Source organism: Rutidosis leptorrhynchoides, chromosome 4 (assembly GCF_046630445.1).
Source record: "Rutidosis leptorrhynchoides isolate AG116_Rl617_1_P2 chromosome 4, CSIRO_AGI_Rlap_v1, whole genome shotgun sequence".
NCBI classification, from domain to species: domain Eukaryota; kingdom Viridiplantae; phylum Streptophyta; class Magnoliopsida; order Asterales; family Asteraceae; genus Rutidosis; species Rutidosis leptorrhynchoides.
The window spans coordinates 140,327,762-140,349,842 of record NC_092336.1 but is presented as its reverse complement, the minus strand read 5'-3'; the positions used below and the strand labels follow the sequence as shown (position 1 = coordinate 140,349,842).

Sequence of the window (22,081 nt, the reverse complement as noted above, 5' to 3'; positions counted from 1 at the left end):
TTGATTATTGTTTATCTTTTTGCTTTCTTGCTTTCATGACTACTATGTCTAGCTAAATTCATTATATTCACTTAGATGATTGAACCTTGGTGATGGATTGCAAACTCTTTTGTCTATTTAAATAATTGCTCTTGATCCTTAATTCATTATTACTCTCATTGATTGATCCATTTAATTATAAGTCTATGATTGAAGTAACGATGGTTATTAAGTTGATAAACTCGTCTAGTTATTGATAGATAATTTAGATTGGTTGAATTGCATGCAGGAAACTAGTGTAGTTAGACTTAGTGATTAAACCATCAATTGAGTAGGTAATTGTAAAGCTAAAAAGGGACGCCGATTTAATTTATCCTTCAACTGAATCACCATCTTGAGTAATTAAACTGATTGAATGTGTTCTTAAGAAGCGTGAGGGAAACTAGCGTTATTAACTTACACTTTCAGGATAATTAGTATCTAAGTTAGGGAAACCAGCTTATCTTACTAATTGGTAATTGATTAATGAACTAGGTCACGACAATTACACTTAGGGAATTGATTATAACGGTCTTAAGAAAATCAATCCGGATCTTAGGGAATTGAATCTAAGTGAATGCCGTTATCTCGTCTGAATTCGTATTTGTTTATTTGTGTTTCTTAGTTTAATTAGTTTTAAACCAAAACTTCCAGCTAGAATAAATATTAGTTTTAAGTTCTTAAATTCAACTACTCCCTGTGGAACGAACTGGTCTTTTACTTATTACCTGCTATACGAAAGGGTTTTAGTTGTATGTATTGTGTGGTGTTTTAGGATAAACAGTCTAGTAAATTTAGGTTGCATTTTAACACATCATGGTCGGACCGATTAACCACCACAATTTCCCGGCTTTGATTTCCATTCCTGAACTCCAATCTTGTGAATACGAGATAGCAGCATATTCTTGCAAAGGAAACATCATATGTACTACCCATTCTACATAGTAATCAACATCAGAGGATAAGAAAAAAAAAATCGACAGTTTCAACCTTAAGTAAACATAAACTATATATAAAAGCATATTTAAGATTATTTTAATAGAAGTTAGCCAAACGTCGAGCCAAAATTGAATCCTCAACCCATTGCCTACCGCCAATATCCACTTGCCATTTCCCAATCTAGACGCCATGTTTTCGCCCTCGCTAAGAGATACGGTATCTTTCTAAATGGGTGATAGAATTCGGTAGTTTAAACTAGTCGATTCGAGCATAAGTTTACCTCGAAATGAAGGACCGAAGGAGTAAGAACTATCGTCTTCCAAAATACATTCTTGTTTTCATTTACCTTGACCACCACTATACGGATATTGCTAAATTAATTAACTCCCAATATTATTGAATCTTTTTGTTGGGTGGAGTTGGAGGCTCTCCATATTCTCTCATTTCAGTAAAGAATTCGTTATACCTTTATATTTGAACAACCTCTTTACTAGGATTAACGAGTGTTGATTTTGGTTTTGGTTTTTAGATTGTGGACGATTAGCAATAGGATTCGTAGACCCATCTAACCCATCTTCCTCCCAAACTTTAAGTGGGGATAAATTGAATGGTTCTTTATCGAGGTTGCCCGATTTTGCTTTCAAAATTTTCTTTTTTTTTTTTTCCTTTTTTTTTTTTTTTTTGCTTATGGATGGTTTTGTAATAGCGACTTGCACATTTGAATTTGGTTCCTGTGCTTGTAATTCGTTAACTTTATGGAAGTTATCTAAAAAGATAGAACATGGACATTTGAACTCTATCGTAGGGCAATGGAGGTTTGTGGAATGTATTTTGGCAAGAGTGTTAACTTGGTTGGAAGAATTAGAATTGGGGCTCCATTTGGTACAAGTGATGGTGCAGTTTCCGTATTCAGGGAATCCACTTTGGTACTCTTTTGTAAAGTAACCTCCCTTTTGTCCCCTTTAGACTACTTGTAACGGCAACCAGGCGACGGCGTGGGAGCCGAGGTGGCAGCCGGCCACGCCCTGGTGTGCCAGGTATCTGCGCGTGGAGGAGGGCGGGGGAGAGGGGTGTGGGGGTGGTGCGTGGCTTGGAGACGGAAGAGGCAACGGGAGTGAGGGAATTTGGTTGGGACACTTGTCACATTTTTAGTTGAGGGATGATATATCCGTTGCCAATTTCGGGTTTTAATAAAAAAAATAAAAAAATTAATCCAATATTATTTATCCTATTTATACACATCTATTTTACACATTCTATATACATTTCTTTCCTCCAATAATACTTTTCCTTTCATATTTACAAACACTATAAAATTTTATAATGGATAAAACATTCAAAATGCTCGAGTTTATTATTGATGACGATTCGGATGATGAAAAAATATATAATTTTGTTAGTAGTTTGGCGGACGAAGATGTCGAGGGAGAAGCTACAAGTTCACGAGTCCCTCGCCCCCGTACCTATATTCCAAGGGATCGCGAAGATGCGGCACTGAGGTTATACAACGATTATTTTTCTGAAACTCCAAATTATACGGAAAAGAACTTTAAACGACGTTATCGAATGAGTCGTGAATTATTTCTCCGTATCATCGAAGGTATATCAAACTTTAATAGTAGCGATATTCCCGATTATTTTATGTTTTTTAGGGAACGTCCCGATGCTACTGGTCATCAAAGTTTGACGATACTTCAAAAATGCACGGTGGCCATACGTCAAATGGCGTATGGAACTACACCTGATTTACATGACGAATACGTAAAAATTGGTGAGAAAACAGCTGCTTTATGTTTAGATAATTTTTGTAGATGCGTGTTTCATTTGTTTGCTAGACAGTACTTGAGAAAACCAACAGCCGAAGATATTGCTCGGCTTTATAATTTTCATGCCCAAAAACATGGTTTACCGGGTATGCTTGGTAGTATTGATTGTATGCATTGGGAGTGGAAGAATTGTCCAATTGCGTGGCAAGGTCAATATACTAGAGGTGATAAAAAAAGGCCCGTCCATTATGCTAGAAGCAGTCACCTCGCAAGATTTGTGGATATGGCATGCATTCTTTGGTATGACAGGTGCGAACAACGACATTAACGTTTTAAATTATTCACCATTGTTCAACACTATTAAAAATGAAACTGTTCCACCTTCACCATTCGATGTTAACGGGCATCACTACGAAAGAGGTTATTACCTAGGTGATGGTATATACCCCGATTGGGCAATGTTGGTCAAAGCTCCCCATTCTCCAACTGACGAACCGCGAAAAAAAATTAAAAGGTTTCAAGAAAGTGCAAGAAAAGATATTGAGCGTGCATTTGGAGTATTACAGGGTAGATTTCAAATGTTAAAAACTCTGGCGAGATCTATGGACTTCAACAAAATAAGAAGACATATGTATGCGTGTATCATATTACATAACATGATTCAAGAAAATAACGGGTTTGTTATTGGGAAGAAAGAAGAAAGAATGATACAACGGAACCCACCACGACGGTTACACAGGGATTTGAGGGATCGAGATGCAATGGTTAAGGAAATAAGAGATAAGCAAGTTCACAAACAGTTAGAGGCAGATTTAACCGAGCACGTTTGGAACTTATCACCTTACTTTCGTACCGCTAATATTATTGAGTAATTTGTTATGTATTTTTAGTTTCGGTTAAGATTTTTAAATTATGTAATTTTTAATTTCAGTAATTTAAATTAATGTTCTTCGTGTTTACTTATTGAGTAATGTAATATTATTTTTAAACATCACTTTTATTCAACACACAAATGGCTACATTTCTTAAACATCACTTTTATTCAACACACAAACGGTTACATTTTTTAAACAAGAACTAAATTAAACTGAAATTCAACATAAGATCTTAAAACACAAACATCGATGAATTCAGCAGAGTTCATCAAAAAAACGACCATCTGTGTCGTACTCTGGAGCCACCGGTTCATCTTTTTCTTCTTCGGCTGCTTCATCGATGTAACGCCAACCCAACGTTTCTTCATCTTCAAGAACCACATACAGAGTAATGCGGTTACCACGATCTTCAATGGTATCTTTTATCCCGTACCATTGATCATAGGTACGGAGATAGCTTGCCTCCATCTCATCATCATAATCGTCTTCAAAAAACAACACATCCGTGTATTCACACGGTATATTTGCCTTTAGAAAGGCTAGCAGATCGTCTAAACCAACGTCACGGATATCGATTCCTTCGAATAAAATTTTTTTGCCAGACTTGTAGACCTTCATATGATTAAGGAAATCACCCCCATAATGAAAATCGTATGCAACAATCATTGGGGGAATTGTTTTCATTTTCACTGATTGGAAGTGTTTTGATTTTGAGTTGAGAAATGAAGTGTGTGAAATGAATTGAGTTAGTGGGTGTATTTATAGGTGAAAAAGTATCCGTTTTTGAAAAAAAAAATTAATAATAATAATAACGGTCGGATTTTTAAATTCGTTTATTTTTGAATTTTAAAAAATAAATTTGAAAATATTAATAATAAATTCAATAAAGCAATAAATAAAACAGAAAAAATAAAAATAAAATGCCACATCAGCTTTCCACTAACCCACACCACTAACCCACACCACAAACCCACACCACCACTACTTCACTCAAACCACCCACACGTCCTAGTCATCAAAAAGCAACCCACGCCCCCAACTCACGCCCCCTATCGTTACAAATGGTCTTAGGGTATTAGTTGGCATTGAATTAATGTATTGGGGTTTGTTAAAAATACGGAGTACATTGTCCTACAAATTTTTTTTAACCTGGGTATTCAAACGGTCAACTTAACTAATCCCAGGGCGACTACTCGCTACGCGACCAGCCCGGAGTCATTGCAGGCGAACCTCCGTGGCCATGAGTGGATAACTGTAGGTGCCTGGTAAAAAGTCAACTCCCCCCCCCCCTCCCCCTTCACTTGTAACTGAGCATAAAGGAGATTCAAAATTTGAAATCAAATTACCTTCATCCGGCAAGGCATCGTCATAATCAGATTGAATTTCAACTTCCGACACGGGATCTGGAATTACACTAGCAGATGACAATCTTAACACCTAAGAATTGCACTCTTCCACATCTAAATACGAGAGCATTGAATCGTTCACAAAATGGGATTTATCTTCTTACACGCAAACACTATAAGTTTTAGAGTTTTTGAATCTTGCTACATTGTATTCATGAATATCACCAGGAACTTGACATTCCACGAAAACGTAAGAATAACACGATTGTGGTTTCTTGTGAGTCCACTTGTCTACACATAACATATTACCGTATTTCTTTGCTATAGCGACGACATTGTCGACCATTCCACATTCGTACGGTAAGCCTTGTAGTATTAGCCAAGTGAACTTTAAAAAGGTACCCTTTCTATCTTCCATCGATTGAACCGCTAAGAACTGTAGGTGATTTGTGTCAGTAATATGATTTAAGTGTAATGGGATTAATTTGTTAACAAAAAAAATCTTGATAAATATCGAACAAATTTGGGAAAGTGTGAAGTGCACACTTGTTTGAACTTATCTTGATTATGACGTGGGTTCGGGGGCAGCGCCCCCGATAGCGGGGTCCAAGGGGTGGCAACCCATGGCGGGGTCCAAGGGGCAGAGCCCCTGGCTGGGTTAACATCACTACCATTATTTGGGTTAACATCGCTTTATTAAAAATGTGTTGAAATTCGATTTTGACCCGGTTTGACGCAAATAAAAAGCCCGGATAAAACACCCGTTTTTAGTAGTTATGAAACTGCCATTCGGCAGTTTTGGAACTGCCATTTGGCAGTTATAATGAAGGTTTTCGTATGCCCGAGAGACATATTTAATTAATGTGGCTAATATGTTATCATCCAAGTCGGGTCATACCCAATAACAAGCTTATCGACACCTTAATCGTATTTAATCTTAATGAATGGATCATTAAATCAATACGCGACACTTGGATTTTATAAAATCGGTTTTCTAAAATATTATTACTTGAGATAAATTATTTGGATAATTTATATGATGAGGATTTAATTATTTATAGGTTTTAAATAATTAAGTTGTGTTATCTTTTATAAAAGGGTTTATAAAAAGAAAGTAACTTAACAAATATCTTGTTTTATAAAAAAAAAAAAAAAAAAAAAAAAAAAAAAAAAAAAAAACTGCATTTTATAAAACCCATGATGGGTGGCGGTTTTGGCATGCCCAAGAGGTCTTACCCATGCTATTTTATTACTTTTAAGATGACACAACACCACATACACATGCTTAACTAGTCTACCCATGCATTGACTCAAGTAATACAAGAATACATGCAAAAACACTCTCTTTTCTTGACTTACTGCATTCTGGCCGAAATTTGTAGCCAGAAGAGAGAGTCCTTGAGCTTGTTTGGAAGCTTATATTCAAGTGTCAATAAATCCTAACCATAGTATTAGGTGTTGGTGTAAAGTTTGGGGTATAACCACTTGAGGTTTCATTGTTTTGAGGCTTCATTCTTCATCATTCTTTCAACTTGCTGCTGTCCAGAAAATTGGGTGCAAAAGGAAAGAGCTTTGAGCTTGTTCAAAGGTAATTAAGGGTCTTAAATACCTTACAAGTTTAAGGGTAGTGTTGGTGCATCAAAAGCTTGGGCTTTTACACAAATTGTTCATCTTCTTGTTCTTCAAACTCACCCTCAATTAACTTGAGGAGGTAATACATCTTACTTCTTAATATATATATATATATATATATATATATATATATATATATATATATATATATATATATATATATATATATATATATATATATATATATATATATATATATAAATATATATATATATAAGTATCTATCCATGATTTGATATTAATATGGAATTTAACTTAATTGCTTAACATGTTAACATGAACTTTACATATTGCTTCCGCTTGTTTTAACTACATTAAATTGGTTTAATGATTAAGTTAACTATAAGAACATGTTGTTAATGAAACTTGTTAAATTTCATCAATGGTATCTAGAGCCGAGGTCTATGGATTATGCTTTTTATATCGTCTTTAAACCCACTATATTTGCATTCCAAGTACATGCATGAAAATGGAATACAAAAATTGTCGGGTTTTGGGTGGGTATCTAATTTTGGCCGAAAATTTGGAGACCCAAAATGGGTTTTGGGTGCTTCCATTTTTTCATATTTTGTTGTATGTAAATGTTCACAATCAATGCATAGACCTTGTGTTTGTTTGGTTGCATGTTTGATGATTATTTATTATTCATTTGGTTTGTAATAATATTTATTCAATTGGTTTGTAATAATATTATTTTAGTTATGTAATTTATTTTATATTTGGTATGTAAAATAGATTAAGTTGTATTTTCATTTTTTAGAAAAATGTATTAGGATATATTTTGTAAAATAATGAAGATAATGAAGACTTGAAGAACACAAGAAGAAGCATTTGGATGCAAGATTAAGTGAGAGATTTAAAATCTCCTACTTTGTGTTATAACCCTTACCGGTGGCATTTGTTTTCGGCTAAACAAATGTCTACCTAATTGGCTTGATTGTGAACATATTTGTTTTGCATGCATGGTTGTTTTTTGTATGATTGTGGATTGTATGTTTGTATGCTACAAGTTAATCACACAAGTTAACAACAAGCAAAACGTCAATTTAAATGGTTAAATTAAAAATGGCTAAAAGGACATTAATAAACGGTTATTAAGAACATGATAAGGATCATATATAAAATGGTTTATATCAAGTAATTGGCTAAAATTACAAGACTTGAAAATGAATTTCAAATAAACCATACACTAAACGCATGTTGGTGTATGGCATAAAAGTTTTCTTAAACTAGAATTAATGGAAACTTAAAATCCATTCTATTAACAAGGTAAACAAGTTAAACGCCATCCTTTTGTGCAACACTTAAAAATATTAGGGAACTCATAATGGGATAAAGGTCACCTAACCGTTATGAGCAAACTAATATGATTAAGGTGAATTTCGCACACTTGTGGGATAAAGGTCACCTAACCACTTGTATGTTAAATTTACACGTTTACACAAGTAGGACGACTTGATTTGGGAATCATGAACTTAGGGTCACCGAAGCATGAGAAACAAATAGGCGTTGATGGGATAAATATGCCATGCAAAAGGATTGCATGATCCCATAACTTAGAAGTTGCAAAAGGATTGCAATTGTCATACAATGACTACCTAGCTAAATCAAATGACGGGATAAAGGTCACCTAACCGAAATTTGGTTTACCGTTGGATTCTAAAATTTAATAAATATCAATTGGATTTAAAGGGTATTGATTGTTAAATTAAAATTAATACTTAAACAACTTTGTTAAATTTTGTAGATGGCCGCCAATAACAACAACATTCCAAACGCACCAATCAACTTTAACAACCTATCGTTGAGGTCAATCCTCGAAAAGGAAAAACTCAACCATACGAACTTCATGGATTGGTTTCGCAATCTAAGAATTGTCCTCAAACTAGAGGATAGGGCGTATGTGTTGGAAGACCCCATTCCCGATCAACCGGACGAGGATGATACGGAAGGCATGGCTTATTGGGAGAAATATTGCACCGATTCGGTGCAAGTTTCTTGCCTCATGCTTGGGACTATGATACCCGAACTCCAAAAGGATTTTAAGCATCATAGTGCATATAACATGATCACACAGTTGAAGGAGATGTTCCTTCAACAAGCTCGTGTCGAGCGCTTCGAAACGGTTCGAACGCTTCATGCATGTCGGATGGACGACTCCCAATCCGTTTCATCTTATGTCCTTAAGATGAAAAGCCTAATTGATCGAGCGAACCGTCTAAACTGCAACGTGTCTAATGAATTAGCCACGGACCTTATCCTTAATTCCTTGTCAAAGAGGTTTGACACATTTGTAATGAATTACAACATGAATGGATGGGATAAGAGCATTGGCGAATTACACAACATATTTAAGACGGCCGAAGCGAGCATGGGTAAAAGGGCTTCACCCATGTTTATGATCAATGAAGGCGGGTCCAAAAACAATAATACTTCTAAGCCGAAGGCGGCTAAGAGGAAAGGACCCGCCTACCAAGGCAAGGGCAAGGGAAAGGGGAAGATGGTTACCCCAACCAACAATAACAAGAAGCAAAAGGTTGCCGGAAAAGCTAACCCCAAGGAAGATCCGTGTTTTGGTTGCGGTGAAATGGGTCACTGGAAACGCAACTGCACGGTCTACCTTAAGGAGTTGAAGGAAAAGAGGGATGCAGGGCAAACCTCAGGTAATGTATATATGGTATACATTGAGCTTAGTATTACTTCTTCTAATACATGGGTATTAGACACAGGATGTGGAACTCATATTTGCAATTCTTTGCAGGGGTTCAAAAGAAGTAATCAAGATGCGGGAACAGCAAGTCTCTTCATGGGAAATGGAGCAAGAGTGCAAGTGAAAGCTCATGGAGACTTTGTTTTAAAGCTTCCAAGTGGTTTGGAGCTTATTTTGAAAAATGTTTTGTAAGCACCCGATTTATCACGAAACATTATTTCTGTATCCCGTTTGAAACAATATGGTTTTAATCTTAATTTCATTAATGATGACATCCATGTTTCTTTAGATAATGTGTTCTATTTCAAGGCTTCGCCTTCGAATGGTATTTATGAATTGGTTCATGATGACACATCATACAATAGCTCAATGTTCCATGCAAACACCAAAAAATTAAAAAGGGATTTGAGTGATTCCTACTTATGGCATTGTCGCCTTGGTCACATAAACAAGAATCGAATGCATACACTTCAAAAGAATGGACTTTTAAAATCAAATGAACTAGACTCGTTTGATGTATGTGAATGTTGTTTACAAGGCAAAATGACTAAAGCACCTTTCAAAGGGACCTATGAAAGGGCTAAGGACTTAATGGGATTAATACATTCAGATGTATGTGGACCCTTTAAGCCCATAACTAGGAATGGTGAAAGATACTTCGTTACTTTCATTGATGACTTTAATCGTTTCGGATATGTCTACTTATTAAGACACAAGGACGAAACTTTTGAAGCATTCAAGGAATATCAAAACGAAGTACAAAATCAACTCAATAAGACAATCAAGGTACTTCGTACCGATAGAGGAGGTGAATACCTAAGCGATGCTTTCCAAGATCATCTTAAAAGCTGTGGGATTATCTCGCAGCTCACTCCTCCTGGAACACCCCAACTTAATGGAGTTTCCGAAAGGAGGAACCGAACCCTAATGGATATGGTTCGATCTATGATGGCTAGAAGCTCGTTGCCTCTATCATTTTGGGGTTATTGTCTATGCTCCGCGGCTCGTATTCTAAATATGGCCCCAACCAAGAAAGTGGAACGAACTCCTCATGAGATGTGGTTTGGAAAACCTCCATCTCTATCATACTTAAAGGTATGGGGATGTGAAGCTTATCCTAAGCGTTACGTCCCTAATATGTTGAATGCTCGATCCACGAAGTGTATCTTCATAGGATATCCCAAGGATGATATGGGATACTATTTCTATGATCCAACCGAGCAAAATGTATTTGTTGCTCGAAAAGCTGAATTCCTTGAAACTAAGTTCCTAATGGAAGGAAATAGTGAAAGGAAGATAGATCTTGAAGAGGTTCAAGATCAAGCAGATGATACACAATTGGTTAATACTAGCACTCAACATGAAAATGTTGAGAATGATCAAATGGATGATCAAAGTATACAAGACGTTCGCAGGTCTGGTAGGATTAGTAATCCTCCTGAGAGATATGGGTTTCTCATGGATGGTTGCTATGTGGTTGATTTGGATGAGCCAACAAACTACCAAGATCCCTTATCAAGGATTGATAAAGATAAATGGCAGGAAGCCATGAACGCTGAGATGCAATCCATGTATGACAACCAAGTTTGGGAACTTGTTGAACAACCTACTGGCTCAAGGCTAGTTGATTGTAAATGGCTTTTCAAAATGAAAACCGACATACATGGAAACTTGGATACATATAAAGCTAAACTTGTAGCAAAAGGTTTCACTCAAACTCAAGGAGTTGACTATGATGAAACTTTTTCGCCTGTGGCAATGCTAAAGTCTATTAGGATATTACTTGTCATTGCTGCTCATTATGATTATGAAATATGGCAAATGAATGTCAAGACCGCTTTCCTAAATGGACATCTTGAGGAAGATGTCTATATGGTTCAGCCTGAAGGTTTTGTTGATCCGAAATATCCTAAGAAGGTATGCAAGTTAAAGAAGTCAATCTACGGATTGAAACAAACATCTAGAATGTGGAATCATCATTTTAATGAGGAGGCCAAGAAATTTGGCTTCATTAAAAATGGTGATGAAGCTTGTGTATACAAGAAAGCTAGTGGGAGCACTATCGTGTTCCTAGTATTATATGTGGATGATATATTATTATTTGGAAATGATATTCCGGCAATGCAAGGAGTTAAAACTTGGTTAAGTAAATGCTTCTCCATTAAGGATCTTGGAGAAGCACAATACGTTTTGGGGATTGGGATCTACAGGGATAGATCCAAGAAACTGATAGGTTTGAATCAAAGTGCATACATTGAAAAGATCTTGAAAAGGTTCAAGATGGAGAACTCTAAGAAAGGTTTGGTACCTATTCAAAAGGGAACACTTCTCAGTTCATCTCAGTGCCCCACCACGAAAGAAGAACATGAGAGAATGAAGAAAGTCCCGTACGCATATACTATTGGGTCAATCATGTATGCAATGATATGCACTAGACCGGACGTGTCATACGCTCTTAGCCTGACAAGTAGATACCAGAATATCCCAGGAAACAGTCATTGGATTGCTGTTAAAAGTATATTGAAATACCTTAGGAGGACTAAGGATATGTTTCTAATATACGGGTCTAGTGAGGAGGAACTCGCAGTAAAGGGTTACGTGGACGCGAGTTTCCAAACTGATCGAGATGATTCTCGATCACAATCCAGTTATGTCTTCACATTAAATGGAGGTGCGGTCTCTTGGAAGAGTTCAAAACAGGATGTTGTTGCATTATCCACTACAGAGTCGGAGTACATTGCCGCCTCATTGGCAGCTCAGGAAGCTGCATGGATGAAGAAATTCATCGACGACTTAGGAGTAGTCCCTTCCATTCAGGACCCTCTTGAGATCTTTTGTGACAACGAGGGTGCGATTGCTCAAATCAAAGAACCTCGTGCTCATCAAAAGACCCGTCACATTGAGCGGAGATTCAACTACATAAGGGATGAAGTTGAAAAGGGAAATATATGTATTCGCAAAGTTCACACAGATCTAAATATAGCGGATCCACTCACGAAGCTCTTACATGGTGCAAAACATCAAGGGCATGTTAGTGCATTAGGGCTTCGATATTCTAGTAATTGGTTGTGATCTGTTTTATGTATTGTAACGGAACGAAATTGTTCAAACTCATTAATATAATTATGGCATTAATTTATTTTGAGTTATGTTCCTATTTTGCATATTTTATCCATGAATAAGTAATTATTCTAAATTCCATAGTCGATCACATTTGTAGGAACGAGTGTGAGGTTTAGACTATTATGAACTTGGATTGGTATACATTCACGGGATGAATGTGGGGCAAGGTTGCAACCAAGGTTCATAGATATTTGTGGGATACAAATATTGGAAGACCCGCCCTCAAGATTTACTAAATGGAGCCTTTGTGGTTGATCACATGTAATCTTGAGTAAAGGAGAATATCATTGTATCCTCTGACCTGAGATACATATTGGGTTCAGATATTTACCAAGTATCGTGCATTGATTCTTTCCTTCGCTATTCTGAAATATGGTAGTTCATAAGGAAGAGCTCAGGTATAATGCAAGGTGTATATTTAGGACGTATGTAGTCAAGATGGAATTTGTCCCTATTATTCGTTGAGAGTCAGATGTCTAAGGCCTAATAAAGTTAAATCTAGAAGAGAGTGATCACTCTGTATCTCTTGGATTTAACATGACATCTAGGACGAAAGGATAGAATGAAAGATTCACCTATTCATATTCGAGATGGGAACTCTAAAGGGATGATGTTATTGAATGGCACAAAGTCATAACATATTGGGGGTGATGGACGGTCGTTAGGTGGTATCCATCACTTGCATTAATTTGTTATGTTTCTCGTGCAAGTGGGAGATTGAAGGTTTTTCGTATGCCCGAGAGACATATTTAATTAATGTGGCTAATATGTTATGATCCAAGTCGGGTCATACCCAATAACAAGCTTACCGACACCTTAATCGTATTTAATCTTAATGAATGGATCATTAAATCAATACGCGACACTTGGATTTTAGAAAATCGGTTTTCTAAAATATTATTACTTGAGATAAATTATTTGGATAATTTATATGATGAGGATTTAATTATTTATAGGTTTTAAATAATTAAGTTGTGTTATATTTTATAAAAGGGTTTATAAAAAGAAAGTAACTTAACAAATATCTTGTTTTATAAATAAATAAAAAAACTGCATTTTATAAAACCCATGATGGGTGGCGGTTTTGGCATTCCCAAGAGGTCTTACCCATGCTATTTTGTTACTTTTAAGATGACACAACACCACATACACATGCTTAACTAGTCTACCCATGCATTGACTCAAGTAATACAAGAATGCATGCAAAAACACTCTCTTTTCTTGACTTACTGCATTCTGGCCGAAATTTGTAGCTAGAAGAGAGAGTCCTTGAGCTTGTTTGGAAGCTTATCTTCAAGTGTCAATAAATCCTAACCATAGTATTAGGTGTTGGTGTAAAGTTTGGGGTATAACCACTTGAGGTTTCATTATTTTGAGGCTTCATTCATCATCATTCTTTCAACTTGCTGCTGTCCAGAAAATTGGGTGCAAAAGGAAAGAGCTTTGAGCTTGTTCAAAGGTGATTAAGGGTCTTAAATACCTTACAAGTTTAAGGGTGGTGTTGGTGCATCAAAAGCTTGGGCTTTTACACAAATTGTTCATCTTCTTGTTCTTCAAACTCACCCTCAATTAATTTGAGGAGGTAATACATCTTACTTCTTAATATATATATATATATATATATATATATATATATATATATATATATATATATATATATATATATATATATATATATATATATATATATGTAAGTATCTATCCATGACTTGATATTAATATGGAATTTAACTTAATTGCTTAACATGTTAACATGAACTTTACATATTGCTTCCGCTTGTTTTAACTACATTAAATTGGTTTAATGATTAAGTTAACTATAAGAACATGTTGTTAATGAAACTTGTTAAATTCCATCATATAAGACACCCGATTTTGGTTATTTATTTGGTACGTTTTCATAAAATTCATTCACACAAAAACACAGATTCATTGTTCAAAATTCTGAGTTTTATCCGATTGAAGATTTCGGTAGTACCATCGAAATACTTTGATCTGAAAGTGATTACACGACTCTCAGAAATCCGAAATCGAAACTCTAAATATACAACAACAACTCGTCATTACCCATGCCCAGATCTTGCATAGCTTTAGAGAAATCTTCCAAAATAAGGCACTGTACAATGCACCCATCTGATAGATTTGGAAGTGGAGTGATAGAGGTCTTGATGAAATTAGGGCTACAAATTTTATTTTATAGAGGGAGATAATAGACAGATTGCTCAAAAGAATTTGTTTTATTTATTTATACATTTCTATTTACCTTATATACTAAAACTCGTGGGACTTTATGTCCTTTCAGGAAAAAAAAATTTTGTTCCACTAGATGGTTTCACACTACAAATTTTCACTCCACCCCCTCAAGAATTCAATCATACAATTCCTCAGGGGTATAAACTGTAAATATCAGGGGTTTAAAACGTAAATTTTATTTTTAAATTAAATCAAAAAATAACACCCACCATACACTTCAACAAGCGTTATCTTTCTACTCGCCACGAGCTATTTTCCGCCGCTATCACCATTAAATTTGCAATAATTTTACGAACAAAACGAGACTAACTACGTTCGAAACAGACACTTTTTCAAAAAAAAACGCTAACCATGCCTACATTTAAAACGGGTCTTAACACATGGGCCGTTTTTCCTTCTGTACATACACAACACTACGTTAAATATGAATATGCAGGCGAAAAGCCCTACCGCATCGTACGGGCCTATCGGGACTAGTTTATTTTTATTTATGTTGATATTGATTTTATTTATTACTTATTATCTATTATCTGTATATCTGCACTTGATATTTGATAAGAAAATATAAGTAAGAGGGAAACTTGTCATTCACATCATTAAGAAGATGGTTCATTCATTAATAAAAGTAAACATCATTCTCTTATTAGTAGATTATTTCATATTACCATTAATATACATCCATCAATATCTAATTAGGGATGACAATGGATCGGGTGATGTTGTATTCGTATCCATACCCATTTAGTTTTTGTTCATCCATCGTATCTATATCGATTTAATTTTATTTCATCCATCCGTATCCATATCCACTGGATTAAGCGGGTTAATGGATATCAATTGTATGTTATAAAAATGTTAAAATATTCCATAATATGCGACGAAAAACAAAAATGTAGTATAGTAAATTAAATATAATATTACATAATTAAAATTGATCCGCAAGAATATGTAATATTTGTGGAAGATAAGACACAATTTGTTGAATTTACTATTAAATGCAGATTATGAAAATTAAAGATATAATTTGTTTGTTTATTTTGTTATATATACGTGTTTTCTAACATCAAGGTTGGTGCTCATGTGGTTGATTTGGAAGTGGCGTAATAAACTTGTTCATTCACATATGGAGTCGAGACAATCTATTCTCAATGAGGACATAATGGCGAATCTAAAGGCACTTTCTTTCTTATGGTTGGTGAATAGATCAAAAATGGTGCAAGGTGACTTTGAAGTTTGGAGGCTGAACCCGAACAATACCATCGTCTAATTCTGCTTTTTGTGCTTAGTTTATTTTTTCGGTTTTGATTTTTTAAGCTTTTCGGTTTGTTTCTTTTTGTCTTGGCGATGAATTTTCTTTGATTGCTCGCATCTTGCGGGTTAGTAATAATATTTCATCTTAAAAACAAAGATATACGTGTTTTATTGTAATGTATAATAGTTATTTCATTTCATTAATGTAAACATAAGGGTGAATACATTTTTAATACTAAATATGTAAGCATTTATATGTATCTATATTTATGTATTTTATGGATATCGGGTTTTAATGGATATATCAATGGATGAAATTTTTCATCCATGTCCATATCCATATCCATATCAATTTAGGTTCATCCATATCCGTGTCTATATTCATTTTGATTCATCCATATCTATCACGAAGCGGGTGGATCAGATGGATATTCATTGGATTGAGTGTGCATTGTCATCCCTATCCATAACTGATTTAATGTAAAAAAATAAAAAATAAACAACCCCTTATTAATGTCAATGTAAAAAAAAGTAAAAAATTGAAGGTTTTTCTCTATTCGAGCAACTTGGGAGATGAGTAACTAATCTCATATTCTGATGTACGTAGCATAGCATGATTACTCTCCAACCATTCCCTAGCCACCATTAGAATTAAACTTGAATCTTCGAATATATCATAATAATCTATAAGAATTGAACTTCGAATCTTCAAATATATATTTTCAAGTCACTACCATTAAACTACATCACTAAACTACATGGGTTAGGCCTATACTATTTTGTTTGGAAACAAATAAAGATCTACCATCAGTCCATAATTTAGAGATGCCCCACGAAAAGGGAAATTGACCAAATTACACTTTTAAAAAAAAAATTCAATATACATCATTGGGTAGATCAAAGTGTTGGTCGACCACCATATATCTTGGTCGACCACCTCATTTTTCAACATAGGCGGAGTCAGTATGGTGGCCAAAGGTGGCAATGCCACCCCCAACATATTTAATAAGCTCGTTATTATATATGATAACTAGCTTAATGTCCGCGAATTCGCGGGGCTTATTTATAAGACTAATCAAGAAGTAATTTGAAACTCCATAAACTAATATTTGATATTATTTGAATGGTTGCGAGTTAAAGGACGAAATCATATAATAAAGCTATCGAATAATACCCGCGAATTCGCGGAGCTTTTTTATGAAACTAATCAGGAATAGATTATGATTTACAAATGATTAAACGATACAATCTAACAATATATAATCTAATCATTTAAGCTATAAAATTAAATATATAAATTAAAAAACTATTATTATGTTTAGATGAACATTAAACCAAATGTTTTATAGGGCTTGAAATTTTTAAAGTTTTAAAATATACTAACGAACTATTAATAAGTTTATAGGGCTTGAAATTTTTAAAAGTTTTAAAATATACTAACGAACTATTAATAAGTCTATGATGAACATTAAACCAAATATTTTAAAGGGGATTTAAATTTTTAAAGTTTCAAAATGTACCAACAAATAAATAAAAAAAAAAACAAAATTTTGATTCTAAAATCCTAATTCTAAAATCTAAACCTTAAACCTTAAAGTCTAAACCCTAAACCCTAAACACTAAACCTTAAACCATATAAACTAAACCCTAAACCCTATATCTAAACCCTAAACCCTAAATCACCCTAAACAACCAACCCTTAACCCTACACACTAAACCCTAAATCCTAAACTTTATGTCCGAAACCTTAAAGCATAAATTCTAAAATCTAAATCTAAACCCTAAACTCTAAAACCTAAACCCTATATCTAAACCCTAAACACTAAACCCTAAGTCAACCCTAAACCATAAACCACCAACCCTTCACCCTACACACTAAACCCTAAACCCCAAACCCTAAACTCTATACCCTATACTCTATACCCTAAACCTTAAACCATAAATTCTAAAATCTAAACCCAAAACCCTAAACTCTAAAACCTAAACCCTATAGACTAAACCCTTATACATTAAACCCTAAACTCTATATCTAAACCATAAACACTAAACTCTAAACCGTAAACCATAAAACCCTAAATCCTAAACTCTATAAGACCCGTGAATTTGAGGGATATTTGAATGAAATTTTGTTAAAGTAAAATAGAAACGGGGATTTTATGTGATGATTGATTAATACACATTATATGAATATTGATATGATGAACTTGAAATAATGTGAAATTTTATATAGGTATAGCTTTCCATTAGTGATTAAACAACTTCAATCTTTTGAAGTAGTTGTAAAGTGTGAATAATGCCATCAATATTTGTCTTATGGTGAATATGTCTATGAATTTTTTCAAATTAAAATTACGTAATTGAAAGTTAATTAAATGGGAAATCATGGGTATTGAACAATTTGATTATAATGTATTTATGTATTTAAAATGTATTACCAATTGTGTACATAATCACAAAAATTGTTGATAACAATTTTTTACGAGATTTCTGACATGTGATTTGAGAAGTTATTCACATGCTAACAGGACACACGAAGCAATCATTAACTAATGCGTACAATCATCTCACCAGAAAAGGAAACCACGCATTTAGAGAGCTCCCAACGGTTGGGTCCTGGGGGCCGCCCAGCCATCCGCCCACCTGGGCGCCGATGGTAGCGGACCGCCCAGGCCGCCGCCCAGGCCATCGTCCAGCATCTCGCCCCTCGTTCCGTGCTTTTTTGACATATTTGTGGGCGGACCTTTACCTTTTTATTTTACTTTTCTTTGTATTATTATTATTATTTTTTTTTTTTTTTTTTTTTTTTTTTTTTTCTCCTGCACATGAAGTTCTCAAGTTTAGTGGAAAAGATGAATGAAGAGGATGAAGTGTGGGGTTTGTGAGATTGGAATATGGGCCACAATTTGAGCCACATTCATTTTAATAAAATTATACGGAGTATTATATTTTTAGTTTAAATTAGATTTAATTAAATAATTGTAGTTAAAGTTAATAATTATTTAATAAAGTTAATAATTATTTAAATAAAGTTAATATTTATTTAAATAAAGTTAATTATTCAATGAAATTTTAGTTTTATGTTATTACATATTTATTATTTATAATATATATAACTAAATTAATATTATTTTAGAAAAAATAAAAAAATTAAAAAAAAAAAGAAAGGAAGGAGTGTCATGGTTGGGAGTGTTTAGTCCTGGGTTTAGTCCTGAGAAGGAAGTGGGAAAAAAGTGCTGATGTGGCGCTGAGAACTAAGCTGGAGACATGTCTCCATTGGGAGCACTCTTATAACATAAGGGAGATGATATATCCACTCTTACTTCTTACAAATGCACCATATATTTAATTTATACTTCCCAAAATAAATGGTTAGATTAAACACAACTATACACAACAGATAAAAGCGATGGGTCAAAGTTTTCCAAAATAATTTGAACACAATATTGTTATTGATGCCATAAAATATCAGTTGCCTACTACTAACCTGTTTTAACTCTTATCCAAAACAAATTAGTTTTCGCCACATCTATTTATAAGTTTGAACCGTAAGCTGATGTAATATACCATAGTACCAATAAATAAAACGATCATACTCTAATCAGTAGTAAAAAATAAAGAGTCGAAAACAACATTTGGCACTCGTTAGTAAAAAAACACATTCTAGATTGGCCACAATTGAAATTGCCCTATTTAATATAATAAATAGTGAAAACAGGCAGAAAGAGACGTACCTTGGGAACGGGTTGGGATGGTGAATTCCACTACCTATTAGACATTGTAAACGAACCACCTTCTTTGCATACATGTATATATTATGCCTTTGGTAGAGTATCTAAATGAGCCATAACTCTACAAACTTATTCTATATTTGATATGTCAGCCTCAAATGCTTTTCACCATGGTGGATTTTCCGGCAAGGGAACATAGAATCTGTGTAACAACATATACAACCCCACATGCCACATTTGCACTCAATTATGCATACATACAAAACTGTTTTAAACAGAATTTGAAAAAAAACCTTTTCCAGAAGATTAGGTGAACCCAACCTCGCCATGACCCATATTTACTTTGACTTGTGGTTGTTATGCAAGTAACCCTAATTTTTTACTGTTAGTAAGTAATACTTACTGGGTCAAACATTTTCAAGAAAGGCTAAGTTACCAAATTTAACAAACTCAATATGTACAACATTTTTTTAACCATAGAGTGTTTGGCTAACGTGACCCAAATCGTACCATAGATGTCTGTTATTGGACATGTGCCCCGTTGCCCCGAACCAATTTACCACATTTTTAATTCTTATTTCTTGTGGCTATTGCCACAGTCTAATCGATATCCCAACAAACACCATACTGATAAGAAATTAGATACTGTAATAAACAATTGAAAACGTTAGTGGATTGATTAACTTCTCTAAAAAACCTGTCTCATCGATGCTCGTTTATTTTTTGCAATCATAAATAACACATTGATTCTTTTGTAGAAAATTTTTGTTGTGTCAATAAAACCTGACCAACCCATTTGACTACAACCTAATAAAACCCAACCAACACATAATCGTGGAACCTAAACTATGATGAACAAATGGGCATTTCTAAGAAAGTTGACACTGTGTAAAATGTTAATAACCAAATACGATACACATAGTTGTGGCATCTAAATTTTGATTCTTAGTACCTGCTGAAAACGCATTTGAAGAGCTGGCCTTCAACCAAAACACTTTTCACCTCGTATCTGTCTCCCATTCTTTTTAACATATGTTTTATATTACAGATCCATATCTGCAACCAACACTTAAAATCGCAAATCGTATAAATTATGAAGCATTGAAATCTCATCAAAACTAAAAAATGACAACGCAAAAGAATTAAACTTTAGTATTTAAGTTATTTACCATTATTCTACCTTCATGAATAAGAATGTTAAATACATCAACATGAACCTCTCGTCCCATTTTTTCTGCAATTAGTTGAAAGAAGGAACATTATGTTTATAATATGATAAACATAAATATATCAAAAAAGGCAGTAACACACCTGCATCTGAACATCATAAATTGTTATCTTGAATTTATGTATTCCGTTTAGTCAATAATCGTAAACAACGACGTTTAACAATAGGGAACAAAAGAAAACATGACAGGTGGAGTAACTTGTTGCATAAAGGAGCTTAACAATAATAACAATCAATACAAAAACAAAAACTAATAATTGATTCAAATATAACCAATTTCATCAACAAAAGAGAAAACAAAGGCGTTCTTCATCGTAATGGATCCGATTAACCCTAACTTTATATGAAAATAAACCAAATTTGCCAAGTTAATGTAGTTAAAAGTCACAATTCGGGGTAACAAATATGTACCTACACCTGACTGGAGCGATACAGAAACTCGAATTACAATTCGGGCTAACAAATATGTACCTACACCTGACTGGAGCGATACAGAATCTCGAATTATAATAACTCAAAATCGACCTTTAAGAACCAGACATATAAATATGTTATTGATCGATTGTGAATGCTGTCATCCTGGAATCTATATAGATCGGAAATTAATTTTGAGAAAATGACGATTCTTAATCAACAAACGAAACTGTTATTATAATGTAGGTTATCAAAGAGTATGCGTCATAGGCCGCCCAATTTTTTTTTTTTTTTTTTTTTTTTTTTTTTGATAAAAAGGTAATTTGGTAATCAAACAAATAAGATCATTGATTATGAGGTCATAATGAATATTAGTGAAAAATGGATGGTTTAGATTAGTACCGATTATTAATTAATGAATGACTATGATTAGTTGAAGCAACTTAAAATGACTTATTTTTAGTTTTGTTATTATATATAGTATAGAGTATAGATATAGATATAGATATAGATATAGATATAGATTTTTGTATTTATACTAGGTCATCAAAACTAAGTCTTCCTCAATTGACCCATATTACTCTAAGTCCATATGAATCATATCAACAAGTTAATTAAATGAAAAGTAGCCCAACTCATTTATTTATTTAATCACGGAGTATAACTTGATTTCACGTTTATTCACACCTAACATTTATCTAATTAATGACGTCTCCTTGCGAAATTCAACAACTATTGTGCAAGGTTAGTTTTTCTTTCTTTCCAGTTTATGTTCAACCCTATTTATTAGTATATTAA

At 34.1% G+C, this 22,081-nt stretch overlaps 1 protein-coding gene and 1 long non-coding RNA gene across 4 annotated transcripts; one reads left to right on the top strand and one right to left on the bottom strand.

Moving 5' to 3' along the window:
* Positions 1-2,280: 2,280 nt before the first annotated feature.
* On the top strand, positions 2,281-3,595 carry LOC139841069 (uncharacterized). Its single transcript, XM_071831302.1, has 2 exons — positions 2,281-2,947; positions 3,033-3,595. Exons 1-2 carry the CDS (start codon positions 2,281-2,283, stop codon positions 3,593-3,595), a joined length of 1,230 nt encoding a protein of 409 aa, XP_071687403.1.
* Positions 3,596-20,207: 16,612 nt separating this feature from the next.
* LOC139904157 (uncharacterized) lies at positions 20,208-21,477 on the bottom strand. 3 transcript variants are annotated; one of them, XR_011778688.1, is made up of 3 exons: positions 21,341-21,477; positions 20,811-20,875; positions 20,208-20,709 (listed from the first exon to the last, which is right to left on the bottom strand). It is a non-coding gene; the product is annotated as an uncharacterized lncRNA (long non-coding RNA). The 3 variants fall into 3 exon arrangements; XR_011778686.1 differs by having other exon boundaries at positions 21,281-21,471; XR_011778687.1 differs by having other exon boundaries at positions 20,208-20,697; positions 21,281-21,471.
* Between the last annotated feature and the right edge of the window lie 604 nt (positions 21,478-22,081).

Bases quoted from the DNA above. Each gene is read 5' to 3' on its own strand.
- LOC139841069 (XM_071831302.1), top strand. From the start codon at position 2,281: ATGGATAAAACATTCAAAATGCTCGAGTTTATTATTGATGACGATTCG. The intron at 2,948-3,032 runs GTGATAAAAAAA...TTGGTATGACAG, and splicing joins GCAAGGTCAATATACTAGAG to GTGCGAACAACGACATTAAC.